The 14931-nt window shown below is 36.8% G+C and overlaps 1 protein-coding gene across 1 annotated transcript in view; it reads left to right on the top strand.

Moving 5' to 3' along the window:
* LOC128647573 (catenin alpha-2) overlaps positions 1-14931 on the top strand; it is an 887157-nt gene that overhangs the window by 581310 nt on the left and 290916 nt on the right. The window contains exon 5 of the mRNA XM_053700329.1: positions 3232-3388. Coding sequence (XP_053556304.1) covers positions 3232-3388 — 157 coding nt within the window. The remainder of the gene's footprint in view (positions 1-3231; positions 3389-14931) is intronic.

Below are 14931 nucleotides of genomic sequence, written 5' to 3'. Positions count from 1 at the left end.
AATAACTAACTAGTTAAAATAAAGACAAATTTACCTGTAAAATAAATACTAACCTAAGTTACAATTACACCTAACACTACACTATCATTAAATAAATTAACTAAACTACCTACAATTAAATACAATTAAATTCAATAAACTTAATTACGAAAAAAAACAAACACTAAATTACAGAAAATAAAAAAAGAATTACATGAATTTTAAACTAATTACACCTAATCTAATCCCCCTAATAAAATAAAAAAGCCCCCCAAAATAATAAAATTTCCCTACCCTATACTAAATTACAAATAGCTGTTCCAGTCAGCCAATAGAATGCGACCTCAATCCTATTGGCTGATCCAATCAGCCAATAGGATTTTTCCTACCTTAATTCCGATTGGCTGATAGAATCATATCAGCCAATCAGAATTCAAGGGACGCCATCTTGAATGACGTCATTTAAAGGAACCTTCATTCTTTGTTAGGACGTTGTTTGAAGAGGATGGCTCCGCGTCGGCTGGATAGAAGATGGCTCCGCTCCGCTACAGAAGGATGAAGATAGAAGATGCCGCTTGGATTAAGCCTTCTGCCGTCTGGAGGACCTCTTCTGCCCCGATCGGATGAAGACTTTCGGACCCTCTGGAGGACCACTTCTGCCCGGCTGGGTGAAGATAGCTCAAGGTAGGGAGATCTTCAGGGGGTTAGAGTTAGGTTTTTTTAAGGGGGGATTGGGTGGGTTTTAGAGTAGGGGTGTGTGGGTGGTGGGTTTTAATGTTGGGGGGTTATTGTATTTTTCTTTTACAGGTAAAAGAGCTGATTACTTTGGGGCAATGCCCCGCAAAAGGCCCTTTTAAGGGCTATTTGTAATTTAGTATATCTATCTAGCTTAGGATTTATATTTATTTTACAGGCAACTTTGCATTTATTTTAACTAGGTACAATAGTTATTAAATAGTTATTAACTATTTAATAACTACCTAGTTAAAATAAAGACAAATTTACCTGTAAAATAAATACTAACCTAAGTTACAATTACACCTAACACTACACTATCATTAAATAAATTAACTAAACTACCTACAATTAAATCAAATTAAATTCAATAAACTTAATTACGAAAAAAAAACCCACTAAATTACAGAAAATAAAAAAAGAATTACAAGAATTTTAAACTAATTACACCTAATCTAATCCCCCTAATAAAATAAAAAAGCCCCCCAAAATAATAACATCTTCCTACCCTATACTAAATTAGAAATAGCCCTTAAAAGGGCCTTTTGCGGGGCATTGCCCCAAAGTAATCAGCTCTTTTACCTGTAAAAGAAAAATACAATACCCCCCAACATTAAAACCCACCACCCACACACCCCTACTCTAAAACCCACCCAATCCCCCCTTAAAAAAACCTAACTCTAACCCCCTGAAGATCTCCCTACTTTGAGCCGTCTTCACCCAGCCGGGCAGAAGTGGTCCTCCAGAGGGTCCGAAGTCTTCATCCGATCGGGGCAGAAGAGGTCCTCAAGACGGCAGAAGGCTTCATCCAAGCGGCATCTTCTATCTTCATCCTTCCGTAGCGGATCGGAGCCATCTTCTATCCAGCCGACGCGGAGCCATCCTCTTCAAATGACGTCCTAACAAAGAATGAAGGTTCCTTTAAATGACGTCATCCAAGATGGCATCCCTTGAATTCCGCCAATCGGAATTAAGTTAGGAAAAATCCTATTGGCTGATTGGATCAGCCAATAGGATTGAGGTCGCATTCTATTGGCTTATTGGAACAGCTATTTGTAATTTAGTATAGGGTAGGGAAATTTTATTATTTTGGGAGGCTTTTTTATTTTATTAGGGGGATTAGATTAGGTGTAATTAGTTTAAAATTCTTGTAATTCTTTTTTTATTTTCTGTAATTTAGTGTGTTTTTTTTTCTCCGTAATTTAGTTTATTGAATTTAATTGTATTTAATTGTAGGTAGTTTAGTTAATTTATTTAATGATAGTGTAGTGTTAGGTGTAATTGTAACTTAGGTTAAGATTTATTTTACAGGTTAATTTGTCTTTATTTTAACTAGGTAGTTATTAAATAGTTAATAACTATTTAATAACTATTGTACCTAGTTAAAATAAATACAAAGTTGCCTGTAAAATAAATATAAATCCTAAACTAGCTACAATGTAACTATTAGTTATATTGTAGCTAGTTTAGGGTTTATTTTATAGGTAAGTATTTAGTTTTAAATAGGATTAATTTATTTAATTATGTTACATTAATTTCGTTTAATTTAAATTATATTTAAGTTAGGGGGGTGGTTAGATTTAGGGTTAGACTTAGGTTTAGGGGTTAATAAATGTATTATAGTAGCGGCGACGTTGGGGTCGGAAGATTAGGGGTTAATAAATGTAGGTAGGTGTCGATGACGTTGGGGGGGCAGATTAGAGGTTAATAAATATAATGTAGGTGGCGGCGATGTTGAGTGCAGTATATTAGGGGTTCATAGGGATAATGTAGGTGGCGGCGGTGTCCGGAGCAGCAGATTAGGGGTTAATAATATTATGCAGGTGGTGACGATGTAGGGGCAGCAGATGAGGGGTTAATAAGTGTAAGATTAGGGGTGTTTAGACTCGGGGTTCATGTTAGGGTGTTAGGTGTAGACATATTTTTTATTTTCCCATAGGAAACAATGGAGCTGCGTTAGAAGCTGGACGCTGCTTTTTTTGCAGGTGTTAGGTTTTTTTCCAGCCAGCTCAGCCCCATTGTTTCCTATGGGGAAATCATGCACGAGCACGTTTAGCCAGCTTACCCCTACCGTAAGCAACGCTGGTATTACAGTGAGATGTGGAGCTAAATTTTGCTCTACGCTCACCTTTTTGCGGCTAACGCCAGGTTTAAAAAAACCTGTAATACCAGTGTTGGCTTAAGGTAGCGTTAGAAAAAAAAGCTTCGTTAGCAACGCACCCCTGTTAAAGCCAAACTCGTAATCTCGGCGTTAGTATTTTCAAAGAAGCTTTGTCTAAAATAGTCTCTAAATCTTTCTCTCTCTTTTTTTTTTCAAATAGAAAATAATCTAAATGCAAACATCAGCCAACTTGGTTCATTCTTTACTCTCTGGTTACAGCAAGCTAAATGCATGAATAATTTTTCTAGCCACCTTTGATTACACAGAGCTGAGGACATGTTCTGAAATGTATAATCAAAATGTTTTAGATGATGTCTTTTTGTCACTTTATTTAATAATTGATTCTTAAATGCTAGGTTATCAATGCTGCCCTGACATTAGCCGCCAGACCTCAAAGCAAAGTTGCTCAAGATAACATGGATGTATTTAAAGATCAATGGGAGAAGCAAGTGCGAGTTCTTACAGAAGCTGTTGATGACATCACATCAGTAGATGATTTCCTGTCTGTCTCAGGTATGTCAAACAAGAATGAAAAAGCTAATGATAGATCAGTGTATGATATAACTGTAGGCTAAAAAGGCACTTACAGAAGGAGTTGCACACACAAGTGTTGTTAATAATGGAAAGCATTTATCAGCTGAAAACTGGAAAATTAAATTCCCTTGAAGAGAAAAAGAGTGACTTTTTTTTTTACTTTATCATTCAAACAAAATATGAGTGGTCACATGATGAAACCTTGTTCTTTGTTTCAGCTTGTATTATACAAACGTGTAGCCAGCAGGTGGCCTTTAGCTTTAATTGCATGAAAGCACTAAGCTTAAAGGAATCAATTGTCATATAAATGCATGTAATAGACACTACCATAAAGAAGAATATGCACTGATAGTGATCTAAAAAAATCCATTATAAAAACCTTTTAAAATCTTACTTAGAAGTTTCCAGTTTATCACTGTTGATGAGGTATTCTGGGACATTCACTGAAAAGGGCTGGGTAAACAAAAATAGCAGACACTCCCCACCTCCCTAATTCCCTGCATATGAAAAGGCAGATAACATAAACAGGAGTCTGCATGAGTCTGTAAATGTGTGTATACATCTGACACTGTGGGGCTTGGTTAGGAGTCTGAAAATCAGCACAATGTTCTTAAAAAAATAAGCAAAACTATATATTTTTTATAAAAACACTTCCAGATGGGCTATATAAATGGATCATCTACAACACATTTATACAAAGAAAAATATAATGTACAATGTCCCTTTAAATGTGGTAAATAACACAACACTAGTAATGTAAATATGACACTTGTGTTTGAGATTTGCATTAAATGTGTTGTAGCAACGTTCCAGAAATCAGATATTCAATATTAAATAAAAATAAGAAGATATAAATATACATTTCTAAACCTTTATGTTCTAGCTATATATGTATGATTCTTGCATGAATAATGAAACTTTGTCTTTTATTTAATACAAATCTTAAGAAGACTTAAGAAAGTGAAAAAAGACTGGCCAGTATCAGAATTTTAACATTCAAACAGCATAATTGATGTTATCCTTGACATTTATTCTGCAATTCAAATGTCTCTTTTGAACTAACGTTAACAATTGAGTATCAAAGGTAACTTTCAGATATTTAAATATAAAATGTGAATATTATTTCCCAAATACATACAGTAAAGTGTCTGAGAACCTAAAATTCAAATGTTACTATTCAATCACTCTGTTTCATTTTATATTCAAATGTTATATTTAAAGGGACAGTAAACCATAAAAAAATATGTTATATAATTCTGCACATAGTGCTATGGCGCGGTCGGTCGCGAGATTTCAATTATTGGATCGTGTCTGAGGGGCGTCCCTACAACCCTAGGAACGCCCTCCAGACTGCGATCAAATCCTGAAAGCACAGAAGGCTTCAGGACAGTAGTTAGCTATGACATTCTATTCCGTCATAACGGCTTTAAAGCTCAGTGTAATTATGACGGAATAGAACGGCATAACGGCATTAAAAGGTTAAAAGTGTGCCAAAATATGCACCCATACCTTACTCTTGCACCTAAAACTTCTGTTTATTAATCTGTACTATGCATGTTTATTTTGTGCTACTAAGCATAGGGGACATGTCATATATAGCTAGATTACAAGTGGAGCGCTAACAGTTACACGCAAGTGAAAAGGTGTTTATTGCAGCTGTTTTGCGCGTCAGGGTTTTTCACTCGTATTACAAGTTGAACGTGATTGCATAAGCCCCAATAGAAGTTAATGCTCGTCGGGTTAGAGCACTGGTTTTCAAACCTTTCCTCAGGCCTCCCCAACAGTCCAGGTTTTCAGGATTACCTTGGATGAGAGCAGGTAAAATAACCATGTTTACTAATTAGCTGATTGTTTCACCTGTGCTTCAGTTCAGATATCCTCAAAATGTGGCCTGTAAGGGAGGTCTGGGGACAGGTTTGAAAACCAGTGGATTAGAGCAACCTCAGAGCTCTGGTTAACTGTTTGCAAAGCAAAAAAGTGTCACAAATCACATGAAACATACATTGCAAAGTACAGTTACACTCATAGCATCACTTTCTAAGAAAATTATGTATAAAAAATATTGCACAAAAAAGTTATAAGTGCTCATAAATATGACGTCTTAAGTGTTAGAAAAAAAAGGCAGACAAAGGGCTTTAACATAGAGATACATATACATCTCTAAATATACTGTATATATATATGTGTGTTTACATATGTATTTTTGTATTTATATGTGTATTTATGTATTTACAGACATATATACACATATAAACACATAAATACATATGTATGCATATACAAACATATATATATATATATATATATATATATACATACACACACATATGTATTTTTGTATTTATATGTGTATTTATGTATTTACAGACATATATACACATATAAACACATAAATACATACACTTTTTTTACTCCTTGGCTTCTATGGGAGAATTCGTTATTGCATGTGCAATATTCTAAGTTCGGCTTTTTAGGCTTGTCTTGTTAGCAAAAATAGTTTGCTTTCAACTTGTAATACAAGCGCAAACTGACGTGTACAAAAAGCTTACTTCTAGCGCAGTGAACGCTTGAGCGGGAGCGTTAAATAATGCTCTACTTGTAATCTGGACCATAATGTCATATATCTTATCTAAATATTGAAGGGACATAGAACCCAAAATGTTATTTTTTATAATGATTCAGAAAGAGCATACAATTTTAAACAATTTTCTACTATTATCATATTTGCTTTATTATCTTTGTATCCATACTTGAAGGAACAGCAATGCACTACTGGGAGCTAGCTGTGCAGATGTGGTGATCTAATGACAATAGGTATATAAGTACAGTCACCCATCAATATCTAGCTTACAGTAGTGCACTGGCTGCTATTGAGCACACCTGCTGAACAGGATGAAATTCTGTTGTGCACCGCAGTTTAAAATGCCCATTTAATTAGAAAAAGGTAATCAATAAAAAAGAAAAAAATTCATATATACAAAAAATAGATTTTGACAGCAGGTAAGTACCAGAAACTCCTACCTATCTACCTATATAAAGTGTTATCTTAAAGGGGCATACACATTTAAAAAGAAAATGCTTTAATGTATAAACCCCTGTAAATGGGTTAAACACATTTGTTCTTAGGGTTTCCCTATGCATATGCTAGGCGTTCTTGAATACCCTTCCAGTGTTTGTCATTACCATCTCTATTGGAAGTCTATTCCATGAATTGCCTTCCCAATATGTAAAGAAGTGTTTCTTCAAATTACTCCTGAACATACCACTTTCCAAAATGTAATCATGTCCCCTTGTTCTGGTGTTACTATTTTTGTAAAAAAAAATATTTTCAGCCTCAGCTTTAATAAATAACTTAAAGGGATACTAAACCCAATTTGTTTCATGATTAGGATAGAGGATGCAATTTTAAGCAACTTTCTAATTTACTCCTATTATTATTATTTGCTATCTTGTTATCTTTATTTGAAAAGTAGGAATAGAACCTGGGTTACAATTGCTTATTGATGTCTAAATGTAGCCACCAATCAACAAGAGCTATCCAGGATGCTTAACCAAAAATGGGCATGCTTCTAAGCTTTCATTCCTGCTTTTTCATATAAAGATACCAAGAGAACAAATAACTATTGATAATAGGAGTAAATTAGAATGTTGCTTATAATTGCATTCTCTATCTGATTTATTAAAGAAAAAAACTGGGTTTAGTAATATACATAAAGATTTCAATGAGATCACCTATCTCCTTTATCTTGTCTAAGAGATACAGAAATTAAAAGATACAAATATAAAAGAATAATAAACAGTGGGAAAGGAGGTAAAACAAAACTAAAACATCAAAAAGGAGAAATAACATCAAAACGTTAAATCATGAAATGTAATCAATGGCTATATGTGGATAAGTAGCATGATCAAAAAATACTGTGCTCTGTGTCAGAAACTCTGTTATAATGTCAATAAGTAACATAAATAAGTTTCTTAGCAAAACAGGTGTCTGAGTAGCCCTCACAAAAGAATTCATATTGTACAAAAGCACTGCAGTACCCATATACCATTTTAAAGCTAAAATAGATATATACATAATTAAATCAAATTATATTACATTAAATCATACTATCTGGAGAAAAAAGTTGTATTGATCAGATTTTTTAATGCTTTATAGAGATCCCAGATGTTATTAGACTTTATTTAAATGAGCATATGGTAATGGCTTATTACAGGAAGAAAAAATAGCCTTAAAGGGACATTAAACTGCTGGGTACAACTACAGAAGAATGCTTACTGCTCACCATGATATTGTTTTTTTCCCATGTATAAGCAGCTCTCTTTAAAGGGACATTAAACACTATTGGCCAGATAACGAGTGGAACACAAAATTGCACTTTCGCGAGTCTGATATTTGCGCTCCACTCGTAATACCAGCGCACGCAATTGTGCGCTGGTAATAAAGGTGAGGCACAATGCTAACGCAACTTTGTGTTTGCATTGCAGGGAAGCTATGAGCCTCGTTCTGATGCCGTGAGACACGGCAGAGAACCTAGCACAGTGAAGGGGGTAAGTCGCACAGAGATGGGCAGCAAATTAAAAATACGCCTATTAACGCATACATATATATGTATTTAAGCATATACGTATATATATTTGCAGTTTTAACAAAGTCCCCATAGACTGCAATGTAAAGACACTTTTCAGTGCCGTTTTTTTTTTAACACCCCAGACCTACACACTTTAACCCCTAAAAACTGCTTTATGCAGTTATTTTTTTGGGTGAAAAAATGCTAATATGTTTTTATTTTAATAAAGGCACTACACACTTTACTTTGACCTCTGGTTAATTTTCAGAGCTCTAATTGCTACCACAAGCTTTTGGTAGCAATAACCAGCTACTTGTAATAGCTGTTTTTTTATTGTATGTCCATAAACATGCACACTTTTCAATTTACAGGCTCGTGATAAATTAGCACTCCACTTGTAATCTAATCTAGCCCTAAATATATTTTAGTATTGAGGTAATTCCCTGCCTCTCTCCTTGGTTATGGGTGCAGCCATGTTGAAATTGATCTTTCACTTCTTTTCAATGCTGACTTGTTTGCACATGTGCAGTATGTGTAGCAGTGTAGCTTAGGTTCCATAATGGCAGCACGGAGGATTAGGGGGAGGTGCATGACAAGTATTTAGCGTTTTAGTGTCAATTTAAAGCTGTTCCCTTATTTTAACTCATGCACGCGATAGGGAATTTAACAAATGCAACAAAAGTTGTGTTATTTCACCCCCTATAGCGCAACCATTACAAGTTTTGAAACAGCCGGCTTGTGCCTGCGATATGGTTGCGTTGAGCTCCATACCACACAAAATACAAGCGCTGTTTTGACGTGCTTGTGCAGGCTTTCCCCATAGACATCAATGGGGAGAAGGTGTCAGAAAAAAAATTAACACCTGCGATCGCTGAATGAAAAGCTCCGTAACGCAGCCCCATTGATGTCTATGGGGAAAAAAAAAGATAAGTTTAAACCTAACACCCTAACATAAACTCCACGTCTAAACACCCCTAATCTGCTGCCTCCGACATCGCCGACACCTACTTAATGTTATTAACCCCTAATCTGCCGCTCCTGATATCACCGCTACCTAAATAAAGCTATTAACCCCTAATCTGCCGCTCCCAATATCGCCGCAATTATACTAAAGATATTAACCCATATTCCCCTGCACCCCGACATCGCCACCACTAAATAAAGTTATTAACGCCTAAACCTCTGGCCTCCCACATCACTACCACTAAATAAACCTATTAACCCCTAAACCACAAGCCCCCCACATCGCAACAACCTAAATTAAACTATTAACCCATAAACCTAACCCTAACTTAACCCTAACCCTAACACCCCCTAACTTTAACATAATTAAAATAGAGAAAAATTAAAGTTACAATTATTAACTAAATAATACCTATTTAAAACTAAATACATACTTATCTGGGAAATAAAACCTAAGCTAGCTACAATATAACTAATAGTTACATTGTAGCTAGCTTAGGTTTTATTTTTATTTCGCAGGTAAGTTTGTAATTATTTTAACTAGGTAGACTAGTTAGTAAATAGTTATTAACTATTTACTAACTACCTAGTTAAAATAAATACAAACTTACCTGTGAAATAAAACCTAACCTGCCTTACACTAAAACCTAACATTACAAAAAATAAAAAACACTAAAATTACAAAAAAATAAAAAAACCTACCATTACAAAAAATAACAAACACAATTATCCAAAACAATAAAATTATTCCTATTATAAAAGCCTAATCTATAATAAACTACCAAGGGCCCTTAAAATGGCCTTTTGTGGACCCTTAAAGGGCCTTTTGTAGGGCATTGCCCTAAAGTTAATAGCTCTTTTGCTACAAAACAGAACAAACACCCCCTAACAGTATACAAACCCCCACCCCAAAAACCCACAAAATAAAAATAAAGTAAAACCAAATCTACCCATTGCCCTGAAAAGGGCATTTGATTGGGCATTGCCCTTAAAAGGGTATTCAGCTCTTTTTCCTGGCTTAAAAGGGCGTTCAGCTCTTTAATGAAATGCCCAACCCCTAATCTAAAAATAAAAACCAACCCCAAAATGAAATAAAAACATTGCACATAATAAAAAACGAATTATCAAAAATAATAAAAATTATTCCTATTCTAATACCCATTTTAAAAAAAAAAACACCCCAAAATAAAAAACCTAATCTAGAATAAACTACTAATAGCCCTTAAAGGGGCCTTTTGTAGGGCATTGTCCTAAGTTAAACAGCTCTTTTACCTGATAAAAAATTACAAAGACCCACTGACATTACAATCCCTCAAAAAAACACTATCTAAAAAAACCTAAGCATTGCCTTGAAAAGGGCATTGCCCTGAAAAGGGCATTTAGCTCTTTCACGAAAAGCCCAAACCCTAAAAAAAAAAACACCCAAAAAACCTTAAAAAAATCCTAACACTAACCCCCAAAGATCCACTTAAAGTTGCTGAAGTCCTGCTTGAAGGATCTTCATGCCGGCGGCTCCATCTTCATCCAGGCGGCAGTCAGCTCCATCTTCATCCAGGCGGCATCTTCTATCTTCATCCCGGCGACGTCTTCTATCTTCATCCCGGCAGCGCGGAGTAGGTCCATCCTGAAGACATACAATTGCCGCCATATACTGAAACTTCAGTGCAAGGTACGCAATTCAAAATGGCATCCCTTGCATTCCTATTGGCTGATTTGATGATTCAGTATACGGCGGAGACCGTATGAAGAGGATGATCTGTGCCAGATGTCTTCAGGATGGACCTGCTCTGCGCCGCTGGGATGAAGATAGAAGATGCCGCCTACACGAAGATGGAGCCGCCTGAATGAAGATGGAGTCGCCTTGATGAAGATTGAGCCGCCGGGTGAAGATCCTTCAAGCGGGACTTCAGCAACTGTAAGTGGATCTTTGGGGGTTAGTGTTAGGATTTTGTAAGGTTTTTTGGGTGGGTTCTTTTTTTAGTTTAGGGTTTGGGCTTTTCGTAAAAGAGCTAAATGCCCTTTTCAAGGCAATGCAAAAGAGCTAAATGCCCTTTTAAGGACAATGCCCATACAAATGCCCTTTTCAGGGCAATGGGTAGCTTACGTTTTTGTTAGTTAGGTTTTTTTTATTTTGGGGGGTTGGTTGGGTGGTGGGTTTTACTGTTGGGGGGGTCTTTGTATTTTTTTTTACAGGTAAAAGAGCTGTTTAAATTAGGGCAGTGCCCTACAAGGGCCCTTTTAAGGGCTATTGGTAGTTTTTTGTAGGCTAGGGTTTTTTATTTTGGGTGGGCTTTTTTATTTTTATAGGGCTATTAGATTAGGTGTAATTCTTTTTTATTTTTGATAATTTTGTTTGTTATTTTTTGTAATTTAGTCTTTTTTATTTTTTGTAATTAGTTAATTTTTTTGTAATTTTTAGAGTAGTGTTACGATTTTTTAATGTGTATTTTAGTTTTATTTAATTGGTAGTTAGTTTAATTTTAGTTTAATAGTTATTATAGTTTAATTGTTATTTTAAACTTACGCCTAGATTACGAGTTTTGCGTTAGAGGCTATGCGGTGCTACGAGCAGTTTAAGCTCACCACTCACTTACAGACAGCGCTGGTATTATGGGTTTTTAGAAACCCGGCGTTAACCGCAAAATAGTGAGCAAAGAGCAAAATTTTGCTCCACATCTCACCTCAATACCAGCGCTGCTTACGTTAGCGGTGAGCTGGTAAAACATGCTCGTGCACAATTTCCCCATAGGAATCAATGGGGGAGAGCCAGCTGAAGAAAACCTGCAAAAAAGCAGCATAAAGCTCCTAACACAGCCCCATCAATTCCTATGGGGAAAGAAAATTTATGTCTACACCTAACACCCTAACATGAGCCCTGAGTCTAAACACCCCTAATCTTACACTTATTAACCCCTAATCTGCTGCCCCAGACATTGCCGACACCTACATTATATTATTAACCCCTAATCTGCCGCTCCAGACACCGCCGCCACCTACATTATACTTATGAACCCCTAATCTGCTGCCCCCAACATCGCTGACACCTACATTATATTTATTAACCCCTAATCTGCCACCCCCAATGTCGCCGCAACCTAACTACACTTATTAAAAATCAACATGTCCAAGACTGAGCTTCTTCTAATCCCCCCAACTAATTCTACTCCAGTTTCTAACTTTACTATCACTGTCAGTGAAACCACTATCTCCCCATCACCCCAAGTCCGCTGCCTTGGAGTTACACTCGACTCCAATCTGTCCTTCATACCCCACATCCAATCGCTCTCTTCATCTTGTCGCAACCACCTACGCAATATCTCCAAAATTCGTCCTTTTCTGGGTGCTGAAACTACTAAACAGCTAATCCATTCCCTAGTAATTTCCCGGCTTGACTACTGTAACAACCTACTAACTGGCCTTCCTCTCTCCCGCCTCTCCCCCCTTCAATCCATCCTAAATGCCTCTGCTAGGCTAATCCACCTCTCCCGACGCTCTGTATCTGCCGCACCCCTCTGTGAGTCCCTTCACTGGCTCCCAATTCACAGCAGAATTAAATTCAAAATTCTCACTTTGACCTACAAAGCCCTTACCAATGCAGCCCCCCCATACCTGTCCTCACTCATCAACAAATATACTCCAGCCCGTCCCCTAAGATCCAACAACGATCTACTCCTTGCCTCTTCTACCATCACCTCCTCTCATGCTAGACTACAGGACTTCTCTCGTGCGGCACCAACCCTCTGGAACGAACTTCCTCGTGCTGTCAGACTTTCCCCCAACCTCTCCTCCTTTAAACGCTCCCTAAAGACCTTCTTGTTCAGGGAAGCCTATAACCAAATCAGTAGCTAATGAATTCCACTTGCCTAATAGTTGCCCTCATCTAACTTCACACTAACATCATTCCCACCTTTGCAGTCCCCACCTCCTGTTTCTCACCCTCCTACCCATTTAGATTGTAAGTTCCCACGGGAACAGGGCTCCCAATTCCTCCTGTATTTGTTTGTTAAATTTTGTCTGGTCTCTCATATTGTACTGTCCTTTTATCTTTGTTACCTATGAACAGCGCTGCGGAATCTGTCGGCGCTTTATAAATAAAGAATAATAATAATAATAATAAATTAACCCCTAATCTGCCGCCTCCAACGTCGCCGCCACTATAATAAACATATTAACCCCTAAACCTAAGTCTAACCCTAACCCTAACACCCCCTAACTTAAATATATTTTAAATAAATCTAAATAAAATTACTATCATTAACTAAATTATTCCTATTTAAAACTAAATACTTACCTATAAAATAAACCCTAAGCTAGCTATAATATAACTAATAGTTACATTGTAGCTAGCTTAGGGTTTATTTCTATTTTACAGGCAAGTTTGTATTTATTTTAACTAGGTACAATAGTTATTAAATAGTTAACTATTTAATAACTACCTAGTTAAAATAAAGACAAATATACCTGTAAAATAAAACCTAACCTAAGTTACAATTACACCTAACACTACACTACAATTAAATTAATTACCTAAATTAAATGAAATACAATTAATTACAATTAAATAAAATTATCTAAAGTACAAAAACAAACAAACACTAAATTACAGAAAATAATAAACAAATTACAAGATTTTTAAACTAATTACACCTAATCTAATCCCCCTAACAAAATAAAAAAGCCCCCCCAAAATAAAAAAAAACCCTACCATACACTAAATTACAAATAGCCCTTAAAAGGGCCTTTTGCAGGGCATTGCCCCAAAGTAATCAGCTCTTTAACCTGAAAAAAAATTACAATTCCACCAACATTAAAACCCACCACCCACACAACGAACCCTACTCTAAAACCCACGCAATACCCCCTTAAAAAAAAACTAACACTAACCCCCTGAAGATCACCTTACCGGGAGACGTCTTCACCCAACCGGGCAGAAGTGGTCCTCCAGAAAGGCAGAAGTCTTCATCCAACCGGGAAGAAGTGGTCCTCCAGACGGGCAGAAGTCTTCATCCAGACTGCATCTTCTTTCTTCATCTATCCGGCGTGGAGCGGGTATATCTTCAAGACATCCAACGCGGAGCATCCTCTTCTTTCCACAGCCGACGACTAAATGAAGGTTCCTATAAATGACGTCATCCAAGATGGTGCACCTTCAATTCCGATTGGCTGATCGAATTCTATCAGCCAATTGGAATTAAGGTAGAAAAAATCCTATTGGCTGATGCAATCAGCCTATAGGATTGAACTGGCATTCTATTGGCTGATTGAAACAGCCAATAGAATGCCAGCTCAATCCTATTGGCTGATTTGATCAGCCAATAGGATTGAAGTTCAATCCTATTGGATGATTGCATCAGCCAATAGGATTTTTTCTACCTTAATTCCGATTGGCTGATAAAATTCTATCAGCCAATCGGAATTTAAGGGATGCCATCTTGGATGACGTCATTTAAAGGAACCTTCATTCAGTCGTCGGCCGTGGAAAGAAGAGGATGCTCCGCGTTGGATGTCTTGAAGATGGACCCGCTCCGCACCGGATGGATGAAGATAGAAGATGCCGTCTGGATGAAGACTTCTGCCCATCTGGAGAACCACTTCTGCCCGGTTGGATGAAAACTTCTCCCGGCTTCGTGGAGGAATTCGGCCCGGTTGGGTGAAGATGTCTCCCGGTAAGGTGATCTTCAGGGGGTTAGTGTTAGGTTTTTTTAAGGGGGGATTGGGTGGGTTTTAGAGTAGGGTTGGTTGTGTGGGTGGTGGGTTTTAATGTTGGGGTGGATTTGTAATTATTTTTACAGGTAAAAGAGCTGATTACTTTGGGGCAATGCCCCGAAAAAAGGCCCTTTTAAGGGCTATTTGTAATTTAGTGTAGGGTAGGGCTTTTTTATTTGGGGGGGGGGCTTTTTATTTTGTTAGGGGGATTAGATTAGGTGTAATTAGTTTAAAAATCTTGAAATTTCTTTATTATTTTCTGTAATTTAGTGTTTGTTTTTTTCG

The sequence above is a fragment of the Bombina bombina genome, chromosome 2, assembly GCF_027579735.1.
Source record: "Bombina bombina isolate aBomBom1 chromosome 2, aBomBom1.pri, whole genome shotgun sequence".
In the NCBI taxonomy this organism is placed as follows: Eukaryota; Metazoa; Chordata; class Amphibia; order Anura; family Bombinatoridae; genus Bombina; species Bombina bombina.
The sequence above is the reverse complement of the archived record's forward strand: the minus strand, read 5'-3'. Positions and strand labels throughout refer to the sequence as shown.